This window comes from Dendropsophus ebraccatus, chromosome 4, assembly GCF_027789765.1.
Source record: "Dendropsophus ebraccatus isolate aDenEbr1 chromosome 4, aDenEbr1.pat, whole genome shotgun sequence".
Lineage (NCBI taxonomy): Eukaryota > Metazoa > Chordata > Amphibia > Anura > Hylidae > Dendropsophus > Dendropsophus ebraccatus.
In genome coordinates, this window is record NC_091457.1 from 95,807,296 (window position 1) to 95,831,035 (window position 23,740).

The 23,740-nt window shown below is 42.8% G+C and overlaps 1 protein-coding gene across 4 annotated transcripts in view; it reads left to right on the top strand.

Annotated features, from left to right (window-relative positions):
- Window positions 1-23,740, top strand: part of GSE1 (Gse1 coiled-coil protein) — a 354,039-nt gene that overhangs the window by 325,205 nt on the left and 5,094 nt on the right. For 2 of the 4 annotated variants that reach the window (XM_069966313.1, XM_069966316.1), the window contains 10 exons: window positions 4,630-4,848; window positions 14,009-14,208; window positions 19,129-19,307; window positions 19,820-20,017; window positions 20,097-20,279; window positions 20,779-21,092; window positions 21,266-21,593; window positions 21,682-22,289; window positions 22,511-22,623; window positions 22,929-23,196. In XM_069966313.1, the coding sequence (XP_069822414.1) occupies window positions 4,630-4,848; window positions 14,009-14,208; window positions 19,129-19,307; window positions 19,820-20,017; window positions 20,097-20,279; window positions 20,779-21,092; window positions 21,266-21,593; window positions 21,682-22,289; window positions 22,511-22,623; window positions 22,929-23,196 (2,610 nt within the window). The remainder of the gene's footprint in view (window positions 1-4,629; window positions 4,849-14,008; window positions 14,209-19,128; window positions 19,308-19,819; window positions 20,018-20,096; window positions 20,280-20,778; window positions 21,093-21,265; window positions 21,594-21,681; window positions 22,290-22,510; window positions 22,624-22,928; window positions 23,197-23,740) is intronic. The other 2 variants (XM_069966314.1, XM_069966315.1) reach the window with 2 other exon arrangements.

The following is a 23,740-nucleotide window of genomic DNA, read 5'->3' on the forward strand; positions in this document are numbered from 1 at the left end:
GTCCAAAATCCATAAATTAGTGTAAACCCAACAGTACTTGGTTTCCATTAGTAGTTGGGGTCTTCTCTGGAGATATAAAGCTGATCATGGCTTGAGGTAATGGTTGGCACACTTTAGGTAGTTGATACTTTGGACAAGGTGTTTTTGCTCTGGAGTAAATAGTAAATAGGATGTCCATCCAATGAGTATTTATATAGGGTAATGGATTAGACATTGTAAACCTGGAACTACATTTACCTGCATAGCTACTGTTTGTGTCTTCAGATGTGCAGAGAAGTCAGGGAAGCCTCTTGTATTAGTTATGTGGAATCTTCCTCCTTTCTGCCATATATCTCCTTCCTCTCCAGAGGAAAGCTGGGAGGACGCAGTGGGGTCAAACGCCCCCTGATCAGTGCTTTGAATAGACTCCTCTGCTGTGAGTCTCATGACAAAACGGTCACTGTTATCTGCAGGCAGCCTGGCTGGGGGAGATGGGGCCAGCCCATGTGACGCTGGTGGCAGCTGTTACAGGCTGAGTATCAGCTTGTTTTCACAAGGCAAGTGTGGTGTTGCTTTGTTAGATAAGCCTGGGACGCTGGTGGAGGATAATGCTGTGTCCTGGAGCCTTTATGTGGAGAGTGTGCTATTTAGTCCATCGACTCAGCAGAATTTAAGCTAAAAAAGAACAGAAGACAGAAGCTTCATGACAGACAACCTCTGCTGTGCTCCATAGTAAGCTGCTTTTTTCATTGCTCATATTCAGGATGGTTATGTTAAGGTGATGGTGGCGACAGCCTATGTTTTGCTTTACATCCCTTTGTCTATCTCATAGCCTCACTCTTGCTGTGGCGCTTTCTCTTGTGGCATGGCATCCATACATCGTCTCACTTTCTCTGAGTTCCCTTCTCCTCCTTTTCAGTTTTATTGTTCTTACTTGTGTCTTCCAGTTGCTGGTCTCTGCCCCTGGTGTGGGGTCGCTGGTGCTGTATGCCCCCTCATTTACCCCGGTGCTTTCTCTTCCTCTCCATTATTCTCTACTGATATTCTCAGTACAGATCTCTTTTTTTTTTTTCTTTTTTTTTTGATTCAATGTTGATACAGACACGAGGGCTTCTGATCTACACACATCAGGTCTAGCCAAGCATGCAGTTGGCAGGCAGTTTAGCCTCTGGGAAATTCTTGCTCCTTCCTCTTTGTTGCATGCCTTTCAGTGACTAGATGGATCTTTTAAGCTGGAAGACCCAGCCGCCTCTCATTTCCCTTGTTACTGCTGTGAGGATCAGACTTTAATGCTGCTTCTGTGCACTGGATATGTGAATGCCCTGTGGTTCTCGGTGAAGGCGTCTGCTGGCTTCTGTGCTGTATGTACTTGTGTATTTTTTTTCTTTTTATCTCATATCTGTAATCTGATGAGGAAATGTTTTTATTTTTTTTCTGCTCATTGTGAAATGGAATGGTAATGAGGCTCAGGCAAGAGTTGACCATATTTTACCCCAGATATTTAATGTCTTCCTTAGAATGGTTTACACCGTGATTTATATGCTTTTTGGCCAGGATTTTCTAAAATTAGTATTACATGGTGCAGACATAAGTAGCATTAATGGTAATGCATGGCCTATATGTGACCAGATGAAGAATTGCTTGTTCTGTGGTCTTGTCTGATTTGACATGGGTCAGTGAATTTTCTTGTGCTAAAACACAAACCTGAAAAAATAATTGGGCCTTTTATTGTGTAGATTGATTTACCTGAAGAATCTTTACAGAATTACTTAGGGAAAAAGTTTTTCGGCCTTGACTTTGTGATCTGAAGTCACGTCGTCTAGTAACTGATTTGCCAGCACTATTCTCTAGCATTGCAGTGGCCAGTAAATGTACATTTGGTTACACTGTACTTATGGTTTGCAAGATCAGTTATGATGCCTCCCTCCCCCCCCTCCTTAAAAAAAAGTTGGGTAAACTTCTTATTGATACTACTGGATCACAGGCCTTGAAGAGGTCTGATATACTATATTGTGATAATTACTGTGCTGTGCAAAAATGTTATATAGGTTTGTAAATGACTACTGTTTAAAAACCTCAAGTCTTCTAGTACTTATCAGCTGCTGTATGTCCTACAGGAAATTATATATTCTTTTCAGTCTGACACAGTGCTCTCTGCTGCCACTTCTGTCTGTGTCAGGAACTGTCCGGAGAATTAGCGAATCCATATAGAAAACTACTCTGGACGGTTCCTGTCACATACAGAGGTGGCAGCAAAGGACACTGTGTCAGACTGAAATGAATACACCACCTCCTGCAGGACATTCAGCAGCTAATAAGTTCTGTAAGGCATTAGATTTTTAAGTAACCATCATTTTCAAATCTGTGTAACTTTCTGCCCTCACTTCATTTGGCCCTTTTTGTTTTTTTATTTTACCAGCCATTGTCCTGATCTCATTGCTACCTCTCCTTGCAGTTCTGTCAGCATCTCTGCCAGCACTGCTCTGTGTTGTACTTCCTGCTTTCATTATCACAATCCAGAAGACATATTGCAGTCTATCCTGAGCACTTTGGCCCAGATTTATCAAAGGATGTAAAACAGAAGCTAGTATATACTGCCCATAGAAGCAGATCCCAGGCCGGCTTTCCTTTTGCCGTAGCAAAAAGCCGAGCTGCGATTGGTTGCTGTGGGCAGTTTACACCAGGTTCTGTTTTACACATTGGCTCCTTGGCTCAGACTTTTTACAATTTTTAGCAGGTAAAAAGCCTGTATAGCGCATACACTGACATAGATGAGTGTAGATAAATGCAACATACAAAACTAGGATCTCCGTGACTAAAAGAATGCTTAAATTAGAAGATAAACTGTGTGTTATGTGACTAAGCAGACGCTGACTGACTTGCAGCTGCAGGAAACTAGGGATTGTACAGTTTGTTGACTATACGCTTCGCAGAAAAGTCAGATGGGAGGGATCCTAATTGGGAATTGTAGTGTGAATGCTAGACTAATGGGGTGTGATTGGGATATTCAAAACCACATCCACTTAAACATGATTCATGCCCCTTCAGCCTCATAACTTACCTGAGCCAAGCATTCACCCCCATTAAAGAAAAAAAAAAAAAGTTTCTATCCTATCCTGAGAGTCAAGAAAACAGTCAAATCAGTATACCTTCTTGGACTGACCACACGTCCTCTTTTGACCCAAACCAGACCCATCTGTAACTTTACTTGGGAGAGATTCTGTCTGGTCCCAAGTCATGGTTTAAGGCTGTTTTGGGGTCAAACATTTCTTTGAAGAGATGCTACTTCCAATAGGTGACAGTGAGGAGCCGTGTCTTCTTTCTGAAGGAAAGCTACATTTGATATTTTTTCCCCCATGGAGCATTGCACAGCTAATAAGATTCTATGTGCCAGCTTAGTGGTCTAGTCAAGAAGACACTACCCCTTTAGCCCTAGGTACTGAACAGCACTGACTACTGACCCCTAATGGCTGGAAACTTTAGAAACATTTTTTAGATGTGAGTGTATGTGCACACTGAGTAATTTTGATAGAAACTCAGTCATGGAATTCTCAGCTCGCTCCCACTCGCGGACTGCGGTGGGAGCACACGTCTCCGCCCGTGTCATAGACTTCATTCTATGCACGGGCGGATTCTGTCATCCATCCAAAGAATGATCAAGTTCATTCTTTGGACGGATGAAAGTATCCGCCCGTGCATTGGAGTCTATGACACGGGCAGAGACACGCACGCCCACCGCAGTCCGCGAGCGGGAGCGAGCTGAGAATTCCGCAACTGAGTTTCTGTCAAATTTACTCATACCCTAAGCGAGCAAAATGTTTAAAAACAGTTGACATCTCTTGTGAGCAGATCTGATGAGCACAACTTGTATGAAATGTTAGTGTCCATTTTACACTAAAATGATTATACTTGATCACTGTTCCCTAATTTCAGTCTGTGCTGGACCATTAGTGATTTGTTCTCAGTGTATTAGATAAAACTGGTAAGGTGTATAAACATGGCAGACTTGCTGCATACATTTATGACACCGTTTCATTAATAGGGCTCATAGGAATGTATACAGATAGACAGGAGGTTATGATAGAAGCAGAGATGTACTTACAGCCCACTACTAAGGTTCTGTCTGGGAGTAGATAGTGGTTGAGACAACGTGCTGTGATAACATTTGGCCCAGGTTCTAATTTCTCGCCCGTGAAATAGATCATTTATCAATCAGCAGAGAAGCATCATGTCTAGAAGAAAAAAACAGTAATGCCATAATGCTGGGCTTGATATACATCAGGGGACAGCCAGTGGCCCCAAAAATTGCTGGTGCTTAACCTGTTGGGTTCTGTACTATTAATGTTAATGGAAGTTCTCATTTTGGCACTATTATGAGCAAAAAAGTAATAGGTCCTAATTCTGCCATAACCAGAATAAAATAACAGGCAACTAGAGTGGATCATTCACCGCTTTCACAGTACAGACTTACCTGTTCTTGTAGCATCTCCAAGATGGTAGACTAGCAGTAATGACTTCCGTGAAATGTAGGTGGTCCTTCCGTTAGGATTGTATAGTCAACCACTGTAATGTGTATTTTCATTTTATTTTTCCTTCTCAATCATTTATTCTGTTTAGCTTTATGTCCCATTTTTATTTTCCTTATTCCAGGCATGAACCATGAGCCAAAGTCACCTTCCATAGGAATGCTTTCTACAGCCACCCGGACCACGGCCACTGTCAGCCCCCTCACTCCCTCCCCTCTCAATGGCTCCCTGGTACCCAATGGCAGCCCGGCGGCCAGCAGCGCGCTATCAGTCCAGTCCGCACCCTCCTCCAGCTTTGCTGCAGCGCTGCGTAAACTTGCAAAACAGGCAGAGGAGCCAAGAGGTAAGATTTAATGCTTGGAACCTGTGTCTTGTGCATGTCTACAATCCCAGATCACCACAGCATGCCATCTAGGTGAAAACTCCTTTCTTCCCCACCAGTTAAAGCCATCCTCTAAAAAGTTCTGATATAGCAGTTTCCCCTCCAAATGTGGTCTCATAAGGCAGTGTCCCCTACAAATGTAATCTGATAAGGCAGTGTCCCCTCCAAATATGGTCCGATATGGCAGTGCCCCCTTCAAACGTGGTCCGATATGGCAGTGTCCCCTCCAAATATGGTCCGATATGGCAGTGTCCCCTTCAAATGTGGTCCGATAAGGCAGTGTCTGGTCCAATATGGCAGTATCGAGGCCAGTTTTTGAAAATAGAGCTATTTGTTAGGGATAATAGATGATAACTTGTGGCGTTTATATATGGCCCATGTAGAGTGTAATAAAGTAAAAATGTGGCTGCCCTGTCGCAGCTTGTGGTACAGATTACCTGTTGACTAACTTTGCTCCCAGCATATAAAGACAGTGGACTAATCTGCTTTAGACAGCCATAGGCTAGAGACCACTGTCTGATATCCAGTGATGTTTTGCTGCTTGGATATCTTATTGGTAGAGTATTTGGAGTATTGCAGATCCCCTCCTCTTTCTATTAAAAAGATGTTCTATTCTGATATAGACAGGTCCCAGTTTCCTGCGGAGAAAAGTTGTCTTGTTCTCTAGGGGGGATTTTATCTGCAGACACTTTGACTTGCTGAACTCTATAAATGCATCATGTCATCCCCCTGTTATAGTCTGTGTCCAGCCATGAAATGTTCAGTTCTCACATCACAGCGAGCTACCAATAACCCTATCCTGTAATCTATAGCACGATGTAACTAAAGCATTGAGAGAATCCACAAGGTGCTTCGTTGTAGCCTAGAATTAGGCAGACCGTGCTCTGGTCTTGATCCCCCTCCTCTGCATTTTTGTTATCAGCCATTGCTGGTTGTAGTGACAGGTAACGTAGAAACCTCGCTGACCCCCATGATCTCTACTTTTTCACATGTCCTATGCTGAGAACCTTGAGACCTTAACCTCTATATAGCAGCTGCTTCTCATAATGCTGCAGTAATTTTACCAGATCCAGACTGTGGGGTTTGTGACCCTTTAGATCAGGGGTGTCAAACTCTAATACACAGTGGGCCAAAATTCAAAAATTGGACAAAGTCGCGGGCCAACCCTGATAATTATTAAAGCGCGAATGCCGCGGTGTTGGCACTGTCAGAGGTGTGAGTCTCCCAGCCCCGTGTCATAAATGTTATGACATGATAAATTGCTATGACATGATTAAAACCCAAACCCATATAATAGCCAATCCCCCAAAAATTGCTCCACATATTAGCCAGCCCTTCCAATAGTGCCCAAATAGTAGCCAGCCCCCCAAGTTTCCCATATAGTAGCCAGCCCTCCCCAATAGTTTCTTTTATAGTAGCCAACCCTCCCCCATAGTCTCTTATATAGTAGCCAGCCCTCCCCAATAGTTTTTTATAGTAGCCAGCCCTCCCCCATAGTCTCTTATATAGTAGCCAGCCCTCCCCCATAGTCTCTTATATAGTAGCCAGACCTCCCCAATAGTCTTTTATAGTAGCCAGCCCTCCCCCATAGTCTCTTATATAGTAGCCAGCCCTCCCCAATAGTCTTTTATAGTAGCCAGCCCTCCCCCATAGTCTCTTTTATAGTAGCCAGCCCTCCCCAGCAGTCTCATATAGTAGCCAGCCCTCCCCAATAGTCTCATATAGTAGCCAGTCCTCCCACATAGTCTCTTATATAGTAGCCAGCCCTCCCCCATAGTCTCTTTTATAGTAGCCAGCCCTCCCCAATAGTCTCATATAGTAGCCAGTCCTCCCACATAGTCTCTTATATAGTAGCCATGGCGGGCCAGATGTAATTAAAACTATGAATTGCATGGCGGGCCAAAAATAATGGCACCATGGGCCAGAGTTTGACACGACTGCTTTAGATGTATTGTAACAAATAATTACTAAGGAGCCTATTACACCAACAGATTATCTGACAATTTTTTTTCAAGCCAAAGCCAGGAATGGATTTGAAAAGAGGAAACATCTCAGTCTTCCCTTTATGACCTGTTCTGTTTGTAGTCCATTCCTGGCTTTGGCTCAAAAAAATCTGTCAGATAATCTGTTGGTGTAATAGGGCCCTAAATTGTTGCCTAATATGACCCTTACAACTTAGATGGCTAATGCTACGTTTACACGGAACGATAATTCGCCCGATCGTACGATTAACGATGTCGGAGTAACGATCAGCGTTTAAACTGTACGATATATTGTACGGAAATTCGTTTTGCGATCGCTTAAGCCTATCTCACACATTGGTTAAACCGGCGAATGACTGTTCACATGGAACGATCTACGAATTTTTTGCGAACGACCAACGACTATTTGAGAACCTGTTGAAAAATCAATCGTTGATTGTTCGCTGCGTTTACACGTACGATTATCGTTAGAATTCGACTGTTATCGTGCAAATTCGCACGATAATCGTTCTGTGTAAACGTAGCATAATTGTCCCAAATACACAAATTAAATGAAGGAACCAATTGTTTTTGGACTGTAGGTGTATTTAGTGCATTTCATTGACTGTATAGAAGGTAGGATTGTCCCCCGGGCTCTTATGCCCCTGCACCTCCACTCTCCAGGGTGGGTGACACAACTCCCTGTAATGACAGCCTATTTTCCAGTGAAGAAGGGGAATTTAACAGCAGCAAATTAATTTCATAATTAAGGTAGAAATTACCGGTCGTTTGCAGAGTACATTAATCTCATAAGTGGCCCATTTAGTGTGATATGAGCAGTGCTAGGCTGGGTGATGTGAGAGCACAAGGAGGGAGGAAGGAGGGGGCGCAGCAAGATCCTATGTAATTCTGCAGCTGGCACCGGTTCTGGGCTTCCATGTTCTGCTGATCTGGAGGCTCTGCATCGCTGATACACAGCTACCTTGTAAATCTGCTGCTTCAGGATCTTGCATTAGGAGCTTTTCTCCCTAGCTCTCTGCACGTCTCTTTATCCCGTGGTGTACAGATATTTATAACGCCAAACAATATATACCTCAACCTAAGGGTAAATACTTGTATCCATCAGAAGCAAATGTATCGAAACTAGTGAAGGTTATGCAAATATGTATCTAGTTGTAAATGTGTGGTGGATTTCCTACATTGTCCTTTCCCGTTTAATAGCAGAAACTTTGTATATAGCAGTGTAACCCAAAGTGTGCAAAGACACAAGGCTAGAAATAGAAGTTGTCCCCAGTTCCAGCTTAGTATTTGTGGATCATGATTTTGGGTCATGAAGTTTCCTGCATAATTTGGGCTTGTACCCTATGGTTGTATATGGAACTCTGTCCTTTGTTTGATAACTGAGCTGCTGGTTGTGTTCAGCATTTTATGGCACTAATCTCGTTGCAGTTCATGTAATAAGTAGAGTTGAGCAAACCTGTCAAAACTTTAGCTGAACCGATCGTTCTGCATTTGATTCCCCACAGCTGCAGAAGTTGGATGCTGCCCTAGGGCTGCCAGGAAAACATGGATACACTCAGTGGCTGTATCCATGTCTTTTAGGACTCCCTAGAGCTTCTGCAGCTGTGAGGAATTAAAGACAGAGTGTTGGAGTTTGGCTATCATTGCCAAACCTGAACATTTTGACAGGTTTGCTCAACACTAGTAATGAGTAAGTGCTTCAACCTTTACATATGGAGGATGTGGAGAGGCTGGGGTGGGGGAGGTGAATACATGGGAGGATGAGCAGTCTCCCTGGTGCCTTGGCTAAGCAGGAGGTATCCATCGTGCTCTGACATGGCAGCTTGGTCTTTCCCATGTATTGTCTGTTGTCTGGAGTGATGTTAATGGACTTTTGTCACCTTTTCGCTTTGTAAACCTTGTAATCTCTGTTATCAGTCTGGGACCTTGTGTGGTTCAGCTCTTGGATGATGTATATGTCCTAAGCATCTAGATATGTTATTATACAGTGTATTAACCTGTGAGAACGAGTGGCAGATGTAATGCTGCCTCCTCCTTGATGGAAGGAAACTGGGCAGAACAAAGGATTGTGTTTTACGTCTCCCATCTTGCAATTTATATAGTAGTATATGGCGGACATAATACACTCTGAAAAATCAATGCTCCCATTTTCTGTATAGTGTCTGTAGGGTCTGGTCACCAATTCATGCTGAAGCAGGAAGCGGAGCACTATTGCAATAGAGAATCCTGCAAATACTGCAGCAGAACCTTGTGGTATTTCCCTGTTAAGAAGCCGTTCTTTGGAAGAACTACCATGCACCATGTGAACATGCCCTAAGGGTGGTTTCTCACACAGCATTGTTTTGATAAATGCCATTGCGGGTTGTGATGCATTTTTTGTTACAAATCCAGCAAGACATATTTCACCCATTCTTTCAAAATCCACTACTGGCTTTACTTCTAAAAAAATTGCATCAAAAGCTGCAGTGGTATTCCGCGTGCCCCCCCCCCCCCCCAAAAAAAAAAAAATGCTGCGTGAGTGTAATCTAGAATTGCCTTATCAGTTTCAGTCAACCACACGCTCTGTATAAACCAGACAGTGTTTGCAACTGCCAAGTGTGAATGGGAACTTTAGCAGTTGTAAACATAAGCTTAAGAGTATCCTTACAGGGCTTATAACCACATGGTTTTGTGACATGTCACTGTCAGAATCCCCGCTCCCACTGACTTCATTAACTTCAGGACTGTGCTCTGAGAGAACTGCAGCACAGCTCTTTACATAGGCACACAATTTCCTTGTGTGAACATACCCTAAGGGTACAAACACACACTGTTTATACAATGCGTATTTACTGCTGCGATACGCAGCAGATTAGATCTAAATAACTGAACACAGTATCAAATCTGCGTATCTGCTGTGTGTGTTTGTACCCTAAGGCACATTTCCTCTAGCAGTAAGATCCACAATCTGCAGCAGTTCCACCATGTGTGAACATGACCTTACGGGGAGGGCTGAGATGTCATCACATCAATGGTGTGTTTCTATGTTGTCTTTTCATGTCTGTAAGTTCTAAACTCCATTTCTACAACTGTGTCCGACGAAGATACAAGTGGTTTCACATTCAGTGTGTCATAGCGTTGTGTATTCTGTCAGCCAATATACCATTCTGTTTTCGGATTGGTAACTTTAGGAAACATTATTTGGCTAAGTTTTTAAATACTGCATATTGGGAGCATGACCTGAACAAGTGCCCAGGAAATCGGGAATTGTAACTTTGTTACAGAAGAGAAAAGTTACATAGAACAACCCTTTGTGCTCCTTCTGGAGCCTTTGAATAACCCATTTGTCCTATTCCCGCAGACACCAAAAACTCATCCTTTGTTTTTTCTCTGGCAGCCTTTTTGTGTAGATTTGTTCTTCCTATATTGGTAAATAGAGACTTTTGATAACCTTTCAGACATAATAATCTGTACGAAAGTTTTTCTTTTTCTCTCTTCTGTGGCATTGTATATCTTGAAGTGTCTGTAGACATAAAAATACAATAGAGAACTATAGCGATAATAGTTAGCCCGCAATATCCCAGCCACAAAATACAGCCTTTAGGGTATATTCACACGAACGGGCTCACAGCGAGATTCTCACTGCGAGCCCGGCAGGTCCTGGCAGTTCCCATACACTACATACTTGCTGCGGTCTAAACGACCGCAGCGAGTATGTAATTCTACCGCCCTTAACCCCTTCTGCTCCCGCCCGGCTCCCCCGCTGTAAGCATACATTACCTGTCCTCGCTGCACGGGTCCGGCGTCCTGCTCTCCCGCCCGGCCAAACAGTGGCTGCGGCTGGGCAACACACTAATTGGCCGGACAGGAGAGCAGGACGCCGGACCCGTGCAGCAAGGACAGGTAATGTATGCTTACAGCGGGGGAGCCGGGCGGGAGCAGAAGGGGTTAAGGGCGGCAGAATTACATACTCGCTGCGGTCGTTTAGACCGCAGCAAGTATGTAGTGTATGGGAACTGCCAGGACCTGCCGGGCTCGCCCGTGTGAATATACCCTTAAAATCTAAAATCTTTTCTATCAAATCAACAGGTTTCAGAAAGTTAAACAGATTTGTACTTTTTTTCAATTAAAAAATCAAATCTCAAGTTTTCCCATACTTATCAGCTACTATGTGTCTTGCAGAAAATGGTGTTTTGTCTTTTCAGTCTGACACAGTGCTCTCTGCTGACATCTCTGGCCGAGATAGGAACTGTCCAGAGCTGCAGCAAATCCCCATAGGAAACCTCTCCTGCTCTGGACACTTTCTGTCTCGGCCAGAGATGTCAGCAGAGAGCACTGTGTCAGACTGGAAATAAAACATTTCCTGCAGGACATAAAGCAGCTAATAAGTATGGGAAGACTTGAGATTTTTTTTAATAGAAGTAAACTACAGATTTATATTGCTTTCTGACACCAGTTGATGTAAAAGAAAGTTTTTTTGCTGGACAACCCCTTTAAAAATCATGTTTCCTAGAACTGTTGAAAAAAAATCTCTTATCATGATGTCTGTTTTACACACCTATTCACATTACAATGCTGAGTGTACAGTAAAGAATGAAGGAAATGTTTCCAAACTATATAATTATATATTGGATTAAGATCCCCTTCTTGTTCTACGTCACATTTTTCTTTTGGTTACACAGTCGAGGTTCTCCTCCCGTGTCGGGTTTGGATGGACCGGTTGCAGAGTTGTTAATTGCACACCTTTACCAGGTTGGACAGATAGAATGGCATCATGAAGTGGCAAGCAGGGGGGCAGACAATAGAGGTGACATCGCCACGCTAGGACTTATCAACTCTAATCCCAATTCATTTTATTGAGCGAGTCCTCTTTGAATGCCAGCAGTTAATTACAATGATCACACTGTCTCCCTGTTTAAAGCTGCACAGCAGATCTGGAGGCTGTAATGCTTGGAGCTGTGGTGCCGTTAATTGCCTGACTTGTTGGGAAGCTATTGATTGTGAACAGTCGGGGACAGCTCCCTAGCTCAGAAAGGATTACATTCCTAATTGTTCCTGGCCTTCCGTTAACAAGATACGCTTCAATAGCTGCTCTGAACCTTATCAGCTACTCTGCCCTGTAATAAGCAGACCCTTCCTCCCATGTTCACATCCGCAGGCTAATGGGAAGAGGTTTGTCTCTAGATGCAGCTATGATAAAAAAAAATCGTTCTTCTCTTGTGCTCTTCTCCCAGTGGCCTTTCTTCCTATTCAAGGTTTCAGTGTCCTGGGAATGCCTTGTAGCTGCTGCTTCGTCTAATGGTGCAGATGTGGCTGCCAGGTCAGCAAATCATTGATTGAGTGCTTTGTGTGCACATCCTACAACGGAGATGTCTGATCTGCTTGCTAACCCTGGTGCTCTAGAGATGAAATTCTCTTAAGTCCTTGAGCATCAAGGCTTCAATGTTTCTAAGGTTTAGATTTTTGTACAGAGAGGAGAATAGGTCTAATGATTTCATGCATTGTTACCTGTCTTGTGAGCTCAGACTAGCTGCAAATGAGTAACACCGTGCCATCAGAAGATACTTCTATATTTTATCTAGTTTGTCCTCTATGGTGGTGTGCAGGACAGCAGATGGGAGGTCTGTAAGCTGCAGTATTATACCTCAGTGTCCATAGTGTGTTTGATGCTGCTACTGTTTGGAGTAACTCTTCTTGCCTCTTGCTGTGTTTAGTTCACAGGTGCAGCTTCCAGCATTAGTGCCCATATAATCTGAGCACCACCATGTTAACAGACTCTAATAATAATGGGATTTAATATGGACCCAAAACCTCTCAGTCATAGTTAACAGAAAGGGCGCTAATGGAAACAAACGTCTGTTCTACCCTTGGATTGCAATACTTAGGGCCCTATTACACACAATTATCGTGCAGAAAATCGCTATATCATTTGAATTTACACAATAATCATTCTGTGTAATTGCAGGCAACGATCAAAAAATCGTTCACGTTGATTTAGATCCTAAAATCATTGTTAATTGTTCAGTATAAGGGTCCATTTACACAGAAAGATTTGAAGCCAAAGATTTGAAGCCAAAGCCAGAAACAGACTATAATGTGTAATGTGTGTTAAGCGGTCTGGCCCTTGTGTGTGTGTGTGTGTGTGTTTGTTTGTTTTTGTGTGGTCGCCGCACTACCCCTTTAATGACAGTATTGCAGCATTGCGTAGTCTGATGAGAATTTCCCATACAATTACACTTTGGATAACTGTTTTACATTAGGTCAATAACTCCTGAAATGAAGCAACAGATTGCATTGAAGTCAGTAGGTTGATACCTTCAGCAGTTATTGCCATCAGTGCGGGGTCTCAATCAGAGGACCCTTTTACCTTGTGTATGTGGAGAGACCAGCATATCAGAAAGCTTCTATTTACAGGATTGGGATTAGAGCCTCATCTGATCACGGCCACCTACGTAGCTGGATAGAGTGTCTGCCTCTCAGGGAAAAGAATAAATAAATCTTTGGCTGATCAGCTTTATTCTCATTACACGTCTACTCGCTTCCAGCCCACGATCAGTTTACAGTAACTGCATGAGACATCTCAGCGTGCTACAACCTCTCCACAGTTCCCACAAGCCTGAAAATATGTGCTCAACAATCCGCTTGTAATCATCTGGCTGCCCACGCATTCTAGATCCATCATTTCCTCTTCACATCTAAGGAGCCAATATTAGAGTAGATTGAAACACAACTTTTCAAAACCATAAAGGGGATGATTTAAGGTTGCACATATCTTTTTTCCATCGTGGCTGTGTTGACTGTTCTGGATTGTGTGCATGTATCTGTAGAATATATATTTAAAGTACACCAAATGGAAATGTTGTATTCTTTCAAGTGTAACAAAGGAAAGACAGACCGTACACCTCTGTGTGGGCAAGACTTTGGTGGAAGGTCACAGCCATAACCAGCAATAATTGCGTTGTCTGGCCATGATGTTTTAGCATGCAAATGATGGAACTATTCCTTGGCCACCAGAAAGCATGCTTGTTTATACCTCTTACATTTAGACCAAAACCTGATTATTTACAATGCTTACATAATGCTTATTTACATGTTTTTTTGTCTCCTTGCAGTAGTTACTACTCCCCTTAAATATAAACGCATTTTCTTATCTCTTGCAGGATCATCAATAAGCAGCGAGTCTTCCCCAGTTTCATCACCGGCTACAAATCACAGTTCTCCTGCCAGCACACCCAAGCGGGGTCCAATGGGGCCCATCATAGTGCCCCCAGCAGGCCACAGTGTGCCGAACACCCCACCTGTGGTGACAATTGCACCAACTAAAACAGTGAATGGTGTGTGGAGGAGTGAAGCCCGTCAGGTAATATTATCTGTACTATTTAAGATGTCCCTATATGTGTTCTTTAAACTGTGATATGACAAATGTCCAAAAGTAATCCCTGGTAATTGTATGGGATGTTACAGAACGTTAGAACCAAATGACTTTGAACTAATGAGACTGATCGATTAGATGAAGGATTAAAATAGGCCATCATTAGCTTTATGGATAAGTAAATATACATGAGGAATAGGCCATTCTCTGAAGAACACTGTCATAACAGAGAAAAAGCGTGTAAAAGAAACCACCTCTGTGTGGTCTACAAGTGTGGTCACATAGGGCTCCACTTATGTTTAATAAAGATGAATCATATATTATTTCTCTTGCTCAAGATTTTGCAAAACGCTTTGATGTTCATTAACCCTTTAGAGTAGTGACAAGGCGATATTAGTACTCTCACTGCTGGTATTGAGTCCCCTACGTCGCATACAGCCATTTCTGTGTCGAGCTGTGCCGTTGACAAATAGTATGTACACACACTGCTTCCTTTCTCTTATTATGTGGCCAAACACAGGATAGCACTTACTACTGTGACATGACATAGTGTTGAAGTGTACTGGACTGAACAGGCTGCACTGTACTTGGAGATTACAATACATTACTATAGATGGCTTGTGGACTGAGAATGAATTTCTGTTGCACTAGCTTTGCAAGGTGCTTCGTGAGCAGAAATGAAACAAACAGCTACAGCACGGAAGGGCTTAAACTAAGTTCTGACCTGCTGCTGAGAGGGAAGCCTAGATTTACCTTTTAAGGGACAGTGAGGATTCTGTTGAGAATGCACACATCGCAGTTACTCAATCCAGGCTTTCTTATGGACATAGCAGTAGTTAAGTTCAGCCTCACCTGAGCTTTACCGTCACCTGTCTATTACTAGGTATGGATTCCCCTTAAAATAGCCAGTGGACAGCAAACCGTAGAGAATTGAAACACCTATTAGCCAAGTCTTTTAAGGTGTTTTTTTTTTTTTTTCCTGGTGGTAAGGAGTCACACTTGGTAAATAAATTTGCAACTATATTAGGAACCATTTAGGATACATGTGGAGGAGGGAAGTTTTGTGTTTTTTGTAACCATGTAACACCTAGACGACCCAGGACGTACCGGTACGCCATGGGTCACTGTCCCCAGACGACCCTGGGCTTACCGGTACGTCCTGGGCTGGGCTATGAAGGGCTTCATAGGAGGTGGGGGCTGGCTGCAGTGAGCAGCCCGGCCCTCACCGTTAATGACAGGCTGCAGCGTGTTATTAACCCCTTAAACGCCTTAAAATTAATAAAAGGTGATCTAAACGTCTGATCTTCACAAATTTGGTATTTAAAAACTAGAGAAAAAATAAAACCGTTATAAGTGTCACAATAGGCCCATTTTCATCTAAATAATAATAATTGCAAAAAAAAAAAGAATTTCATAAAAATATATATAACATTAGAAAATCAGTGTAAACCTGCATATGGTTGTGTTCGGACTGACCTATACAATAATGGTATCATGTCACTTTTACCATATAGTGCATTACGTAGACACAGGAACCCCCCAAACGTTACCATATTGCATTCTTTTTTACAATTTTACCAATTTATATCTTCATAAATAATAATTTTGGGGTTCCATCATACAGGTTATGGTAGAAAGAAAGATGCCATTACAAAGTACACCTATTACTGTAAAAAACAAGCCCTTACATGGCCCTGTAGAAAGAAAACTGAAAGTGCTAGAGCTCCTAGAAGGGGAGGAGGAAAAAAGAAAAACACAAAAATGAAAATTTGCACGGTCCACTGGGTCATTTTGGGTTTGGTCCTCCAAAGGGTTAATTCTCCTATGGTTTTTAATTTAAAGTCTATTAGAAAGTTGTATAAACTTCCACATCACGGGAAAGGGATATTCCCACCTAAAACATTTATGACCTGTCCACAAGCTGCCTAGAAAGTCTGGTAGATGAAGGTCCCATTTGGTAAGCACACCCATCTTTACAGCAGCAGTCCACTGACCGCCATTCTGTCTTCCAGAGCAGCCTCTGTATCGGGGTAAAGGAATGAATGAAGAGGTGCCATGCATATCTGCAGCTCTCTTCAGTTACTTTCTATGGGATAGTGGATAACCATTAGCGGTTAGAAAACCCACACACCGTATACACAGCGTATTTACTGCTGCGATACGCAGCAAATACGCAGCAGATAAGATCTAAATAACTGAACACAGCATCAAATCTTCACCATCAAACTGCTGCGTATTTGCTGCGTATACGGTGTGTGGGTTTGTACCCTTAGGGTACAAAACCACACACCGTATACACAGCAGATACGCAACAAATACGCAGCAGATTTGTTGGTACAGATTTTATGCTGTGTTCAGTTATTTAGATCTAATCTGCTGCGTTTTTGTTGCGTATTTGTTGCGTTTTTGCTGCGTATTCGCTGCGTATCGCAGCAGTAAATACGCTGTGTATACGGTGTGTGGGTTTATACCCTTAAGGACAAAACACTATCCTTATGTAGACTAGCAGTAAAGAACACAAATGCTGCCCTACTGTTCTGTGTAATAGGATATTCCATGCAGATCTTAGTTTGTCACTATAATTCCAGTGCAGTGATCAGATGAGGGGGGTGATCGGATATGTTCATAACCAGAGCAGTTATCACTATGATGCTAGGGAAGCAAGGCCTGAGATGGAAGGTTTACTTCTGTATTCATCCTGCCGCATAGGATGTGCACGCTTTCCATTGCCTTAGCTTTTGTCTGTGCATTAGAGAAAGATAGATATTTATGAAACCAAGTGACCAACTTGAAAGAACGCTTTCCCTCCCTTTTTGATGTGGATGCGAATTGCACTCCTGCATAGATTATAACATAGTCTTTGATTCACAGTAAGGCCATACAACTGTCATTGGCACCAATAAATCTATACTCTGTAAACTGGATGGTGGGCTGAATTGTGCCTAAAGGCCCTAGTCACCAACAGATCTGACGACAGATTATCTGCCAAAGATTTGAAGCCAAACCCAGGAGTGGATTTGAAAAGAGGAAAAATCCAGTCTTTCCTTTATGACCTGTTCTCTGATTATAGTCTGTTCCTGGGTTTGGCTTCAAATCTTTGGCAGATAATCTGTCATCAGATCTGTTGGTGGAATAGGGCCTTAAGTGTGCCCTGATCTCACCACCCCCACATTGTTGTTGTTATCATGTCTCCCTGACCTTTCTCCAATGCCTGATGGCCAGGGGCAGGGCACAGTTCAGAAAAAGCTGAACGTTCAGCCATCAGGGTGTATGGGAGGGGGCTGGGGCGCTTAGTGAAGGGAGTGCACACAAGAGCCTGGAAAGTGAACAGATGTTGCTGCTCATTAAGAATTCCAATCAACGGGGCCCCATCTCTTTCAATTAATTATGGCTGATGTGTCTGGTGGAGGAGAGGATGAATTCCCAGGGAGTCTCTCTCTCTCTGCGGCTCAATGAACCCTGCTTCTTCCAGCTTAGTAAATAAATTTTTGTTGGAAGCCCCGGTTTGTTCATTGCTGTAAATCCGGCTTGCTGTGAGTGTACATTTGTGACGGCTCGCACGGTAGCCGTATGGCAGCTGTGCTACCTTTGACAGCAGTATTTTGTTTGCAGATGCAGACACTTGACCTGTAAAAACACAATTACATCTCTCATTTCCTCTGGCAGCACATGCATTTGTGTAGCTGGGAATGTGAAGGGAGGTAAAGTAAGACGGCGATGATGCAGCCCAGGATAGCAGTCAGTGTACCATTGTGTAGTCACGCTCATCTGGCTCCCTGCTCTTGATACACTTAGACATTATGTTGCATTTTTACCAGATCAGCAAACATGAGGATCTCTGCTGTGCCGCTGCCTTGTTCCCTGGCCCATTATAAACTATCCATCCTTCTAAAGGGGCCCGAGAGAGCCGTCTAGCTCTGGGTTAGCCTTTAGCTCTGCAACAACATAACATACTGAATTGTACCCTAAATTAAACCAACCTGCTTTTTTTTCTTTCACGATTCTATTATGGCTCCAGATACAACCTATATATTACTGTATTAACATATATGTATATATGTGTGTATGTGTGTGTGTATATGTATGTGTATATGTGTATATATATATATATATATATATATATATATATATATATATATATATATATATATATATATATGTGTGTGTGTGTATAATATTAATGAAATAATTACAGCGGTGTCACATTTTAAATACCTTGTACTAACTTGTACTAATGGTGTTCTAGCCAGAGCTGTGCCCACTATTCTGCAGGCTGCGTAGCTCTGCTGGCATTCCCTGCTTGTTCAGTGTCTGTATATAGCTTGTTCTCATGAAATACTTTCTGGGAGGAATGATCTAAGTTGTAAAAACACATTGCGTCCTGTATTAGAAGAACTCCTTACAGCTAATCTGATATGGGTATGTCTGATAATAGGATTGCTGGCTGTTTCCAGTACAGGTTGTAATTTGGGGTCAGTACGGGATACGTAGATGCGCACAGCAACTCCACCAGCAGAATGAGGGCAACTTATAGTGCATTTATCTGGCAGATTTTTGAAGCCAAAGCCAGGAATGGATTTGAGAAGAGGAGAAATCGGTCTTTCCATTATGACCTGTTCTGTTTATAGTCTGTTCCTAGCTTTGGCTTCAAAAATCTTTCAGATAAACCTCTGTCTAAACATACCATAAGAGTGTAACTTATTAATATTGTAATGTATGTATAAGCAGGTATTTACAGCTGGATGCCATGTGTTTAGCCACGCGATTGCCACATTCCATTTGGGTTTTCAACACATTCAATGTCTACAATTTTCAAACTTATATCTTAATAAGCGATACATAAAAGTGGACAGTATTGTGAACACTGCCATTGCTGTGACTGTAACAAGTATTTTGTCTTCTCTACAGCAGTCTGATAACTCCTCCCGGGCAAACAGTATTGCCAGAGAGCGTCTGCTTGCAGAATCCCAGCTACCTTCTGAGAAGACTGGCACCCCAGCTGTACCCTCACATCTGCTAGGAAGCGCATATGCCTTTGCTATCCCACCAAGCTCTGTTGTTCAGGATTCCCGCTTTCAACCCTTAAAGTGAGTAACTGAATGATCATGGGCTGAATTATTTCCAAGGGTTGGACTAAATAAGAACGCTGGTGGGATTTTACTCCGTGTGAACTGGCCCTAAATGTGTGATAAGGAATCCCACCTTTTGTCAAGCAGGGGCCGCCTGCAGTGACTGCGTATAGCATCAGATAAAGTGGAGGAGTCGCTGCATGTTTTTTCGGAAGCAACAGAGCAATTTCACTTGAGGATTTGCCATAGTTATTAAAAAGTACCCCTTTAATAAATGAGGAATGCCATAATCAGATTATATAAAGTAGAACTAGTAGTTCTCCTTTACGGAGTCATTGTTCTACAACATTCACTATGTGACGTCAGCCATACAACATACATAACACCAGGTGCTTCATAAATGGTTAACAAGCCCGGCTGTTCACAAGCATAGTTTGTGTGAATGATGATTTCCTGGGCTGAGGTAAAAAGATTTGCTTTTGAAAGTGCCGTTGGGTAATAACTGGTGTAATGGTTTCTGCTTTTTCCAGCCTGCAGAGGCCTGTGCACCATGTGGTGCCTCCAAGCACAGTTACTGAGGAATATTTACGCAGCTTCCGTCCATACCACACTGCTGAGGACCTCCGCATGCCCTCTCTACCCCACATTGGACTGGACCCAACTGCAGCAGCAGCGTATTACCACAATAGTTACCTGGCCCACCACACCTTCACTCACCCAGCATTCAGGTAAATACATTTTCTATAGATGGGAGAGTTGGCTGGTAATTGAATACTGGTACTGACCACCTTGTCTTTTCTTCTGCAGGATGGAAGATTCTTACTGTTTATCTGCACTGAGGTCCCCATTCTATCCTCTGCACAGCCCTGGATCCCTTCCACCTCTTCACCCTTCAGCCATGCACCTGCACCTGTCAGGGGTCAGATACCCTGCAGATCTTGCACATTCGTCCTTGTCCGCACTACAATCTGAGCGCATTACGGCTGAGAGGTAATATCATTGTGTGCACAGTACACCCAAGCACTAATCATTGGTTTAATCAACAAATTCATTACACTGAGCATAAGTGTTGTGTTTTAAATGGATATGACCAAAGTATGCACAGTTTTGTCTTATATTATTTCCTGAATTTTTATGTGGAATGTGACCAAATTCAAAATAGTTTTGAGTTAGCACTAAGAATTACATCTAGGTCCAGGCTACACATAGGGGTGAAAAAACAGAAACTAGTGCAGAGGGGAAGAATAGATGTAGCTTGTAGCAACCAACTGAATCTGTCCTCTCATGTACTATAGGAATCATCCCGCTACTCGCCCTCTCCTCTGCACTAGCTGTACTAATCCGGGTCTGAACATTGATACTACTACAAATCTCACATTTAAGATATTTACTTTATTAAAAACTTAGGATGCCATAAAAAGAAAGTCTTATCTTCTGTTTTGTTTCTTTATGTTAAAATTTAAAAAAAAAAATCTATTTGTTTTTATAGACTTCAAATGGATGAAGAGCTGCGGCGTGAACGGGAAAGAGAACGGGAGCGAGAGAAAGAACGAGAAGCTGATCGTGAACGGGAAAAAGAACGGGAGCGAGAAAGGGAACGGGAAAAGAAAGAAATGGAAAGAGAAAAGGAGAGAGAAAGGGAGCGAGAACTTGAACGACAAAGAGAACGCACAAGAGAGAAGGAGGCCAGTCTTCTCAAAAACTTAGAAAGCCAGTATCTGGCAGAGACAGAGGTTCACCCACTCCGAATGCACCAAGAAGAGCGCATAAAGCCAGCAGAACAACCTGCTTTAACCAGACCTGGTAATTTATTATTTGTTTTTTTCTCTAGTGTGAATTTACACCTAAGTCCCTACCACATAGTATTGACATCATATTGACATCATAACATAACACCAGGAGTGAACGTCTGTCCTTCAACAGATGTATATATCCTTTTATTATGGTTAAAGTTGTTGGTTTGTTTTCCCTTACAGAAAAGGTGAAAGAACCATCTGTACAGACTCCAAAGCCAGTCCAGCACCAAATGCACCAACCTCCTACCACTCACCATTCTGTGCCCAGCCTCATCTCCAGCCATACTGTTTTTCCTCCAACAAGCAGTTCAGCTGCAGCTGCCCTTTTGGCACAAAGAACGCAGGAAGAGGAAAAGTGGTTAGCTCGGCAAAGACGTCTACGGCAAGAGAAGGAAGATCGGCAGTACCAGGTATCGGAATTTCGGCAGCAAGTGCTAGAACAGCAGCTGGACATTACTGGGCGCCCTATTAGTCAACCAGAGGCTGAAACGAGGCCAGAAAACCTTAGGTAAGTCATAGGTGCAGTGTCTAGTATAGTGTATTAAAATTGTATGTATGGAGAGATGTATATTTATAGTTTTCCCCTTTTGTTTTAGGGTTCTGCCTACCCGTAATGAAGGGAGTATTCGCGAGCCACTACAGCATTTCGGTGGCCCACCACCCCTGATTTCACCCAAACCCCAGCAGCATTCTGTTCCCACTTCACTTTGGAATCCAGTGTCACTCATGGACACCCCCTCAGAGTCACGTCGTAGCCAGGAACCTGCCTCCTTCCATAACCACACTTCTGCTATTTATGAACACAGCCGTCAAACGTTGCCCTCTGTAAAGATTGAGCGTCCCTTCAGCTTTGAGAAGCAGCAGCTAGAGGAAGATGATCTGCCACGGAGAAAAGAACAGACTGAAAAGTACCAACCTATCCGAGAACCCTCTTTGGAGCACACTAGTTATCCTCATGCCCCTTTTCTCGCTGAACTTGAAAAGTCAACTCAGTCCTTCCTTAACCAGCAGAGGAGTTCCCTCCAGCAGACTGGCCAGACAACAGAGACTACACTCCTACACAAGCCAAGCTTGTCACACAGACCTCCCCCTACAAGAACTCGCGACCCTATGTATATATATGATGAGTTTCTACAACAGCATCGAAGGCTGGTCAGTAAGCTGGATCTTGAAGAGAGGAGGCGGAAAGAAGCCCGTGAAAAAGGTAAGCCGTAGTCCACTATCTTTCTTTTCCAATCTGTTAATGCTTTACGGCAAGCCACATGAATGACTTGCCATTTGATCTGCTTTGTAGTGTTTGTTTTTTTTGTCTTATAAATTGGCCAAGGTTGTGGGCTCAGAGTGCTTATATTGATTTAATACCCAGCATTCCCCCTTCCTGTATCAAGGTCCTACAGATACTGAAATGGCTTGATCCTTTTTCAGGTTATTATTATGATCTTGATGACTCTTATGATGAAAGTGATGAGGAGGAAGTGAGAGCACATCTCCGCCGAGTCGCTGAACAGCCTCCTCTCAAACTGGATACATCATCTGAGGTAATGTCAGCTGCAGGTATAACACTTACTGCTGCTGATCCTATGGTCTTCATGCACATTAGACACGTGTCAGCTAAAGATGCCAAGAGTGGCTTCCTGACTGAACCCTGGAAGATAATTGCAAGTGAGAAAAGGATTGGGCATGTTGAATTTCATCTGCCCAATCTTTTTCTTGCATTCATATGTATAATGGGATCAGGAGGAACTAGCGATCAGCCAAAAGCTGTGTCTTCATTGTGTTTACATGCTGCATTTATATAAAAGATGGATCCAGATAATTATTTTATCAATGTGTTTCTCGATAGAAAGTGGAGTTCCTTCAGATCTTTGGACTTACTACTCAACAAGAAAAGGAGAGGATCTTACAACAGAAAAGAAGGAAGAGAAGACGAATGTTGAGGGAAAGAAGCCCATCACCTCCAATCCAAAGCAAAAGGCAGACACCATCACCGCACTCCCCACTGTCTACAAGGTTCAGTCCAGATGAGCTCAACAACAGCCCCAATCTGGAAGAGAAGAAAAAGTTCCTGACTTTCTTTGATCTGTCACATGTGAGCGCAGAGCAGAGGAGAGGTGAGAACAAGCTTCAAACTTGTATTGGGATTAGTCTCTTTATGTAAGACAGTTCAATGTTACAGTAGGATGGATTTCTTGCAAAACCAGCACCACCCTTGTCCTCAGGTTGTGTCTGGTATTACAATTTAGCTCCATTCACTTCAATGGAAAGTTGCAAACCCCACACCCAAACCGAGGACAGCAGAGGTGCTGATTCTGGAAAAAAGGAGCCATGATTTTCTAAGATTGGATACACCCGTTGAATATAGTTTTACAGTTGTGCTTTATATTATATGTAGATTAAATCTTTAATATAATTAGTCAGTCAGTACGGTGCTGACACATACTCTTAACAACGGAGATAATTTTCTGCACTGCAGGAGGAGACTTTAAGATCTGATAAAGTTTACCAAAGTATTAGCAAAACTGCTTAACATTAAGTTTGAACTAGATGATAAAAAGTGAAAACCAACCTGGAATTGTCCTGTTGTCTAATCTTCCCGGATGCTGCCAGATGCAGCACAATGCCATATACTGACGCTCAGACTGAAGTGATGACAGA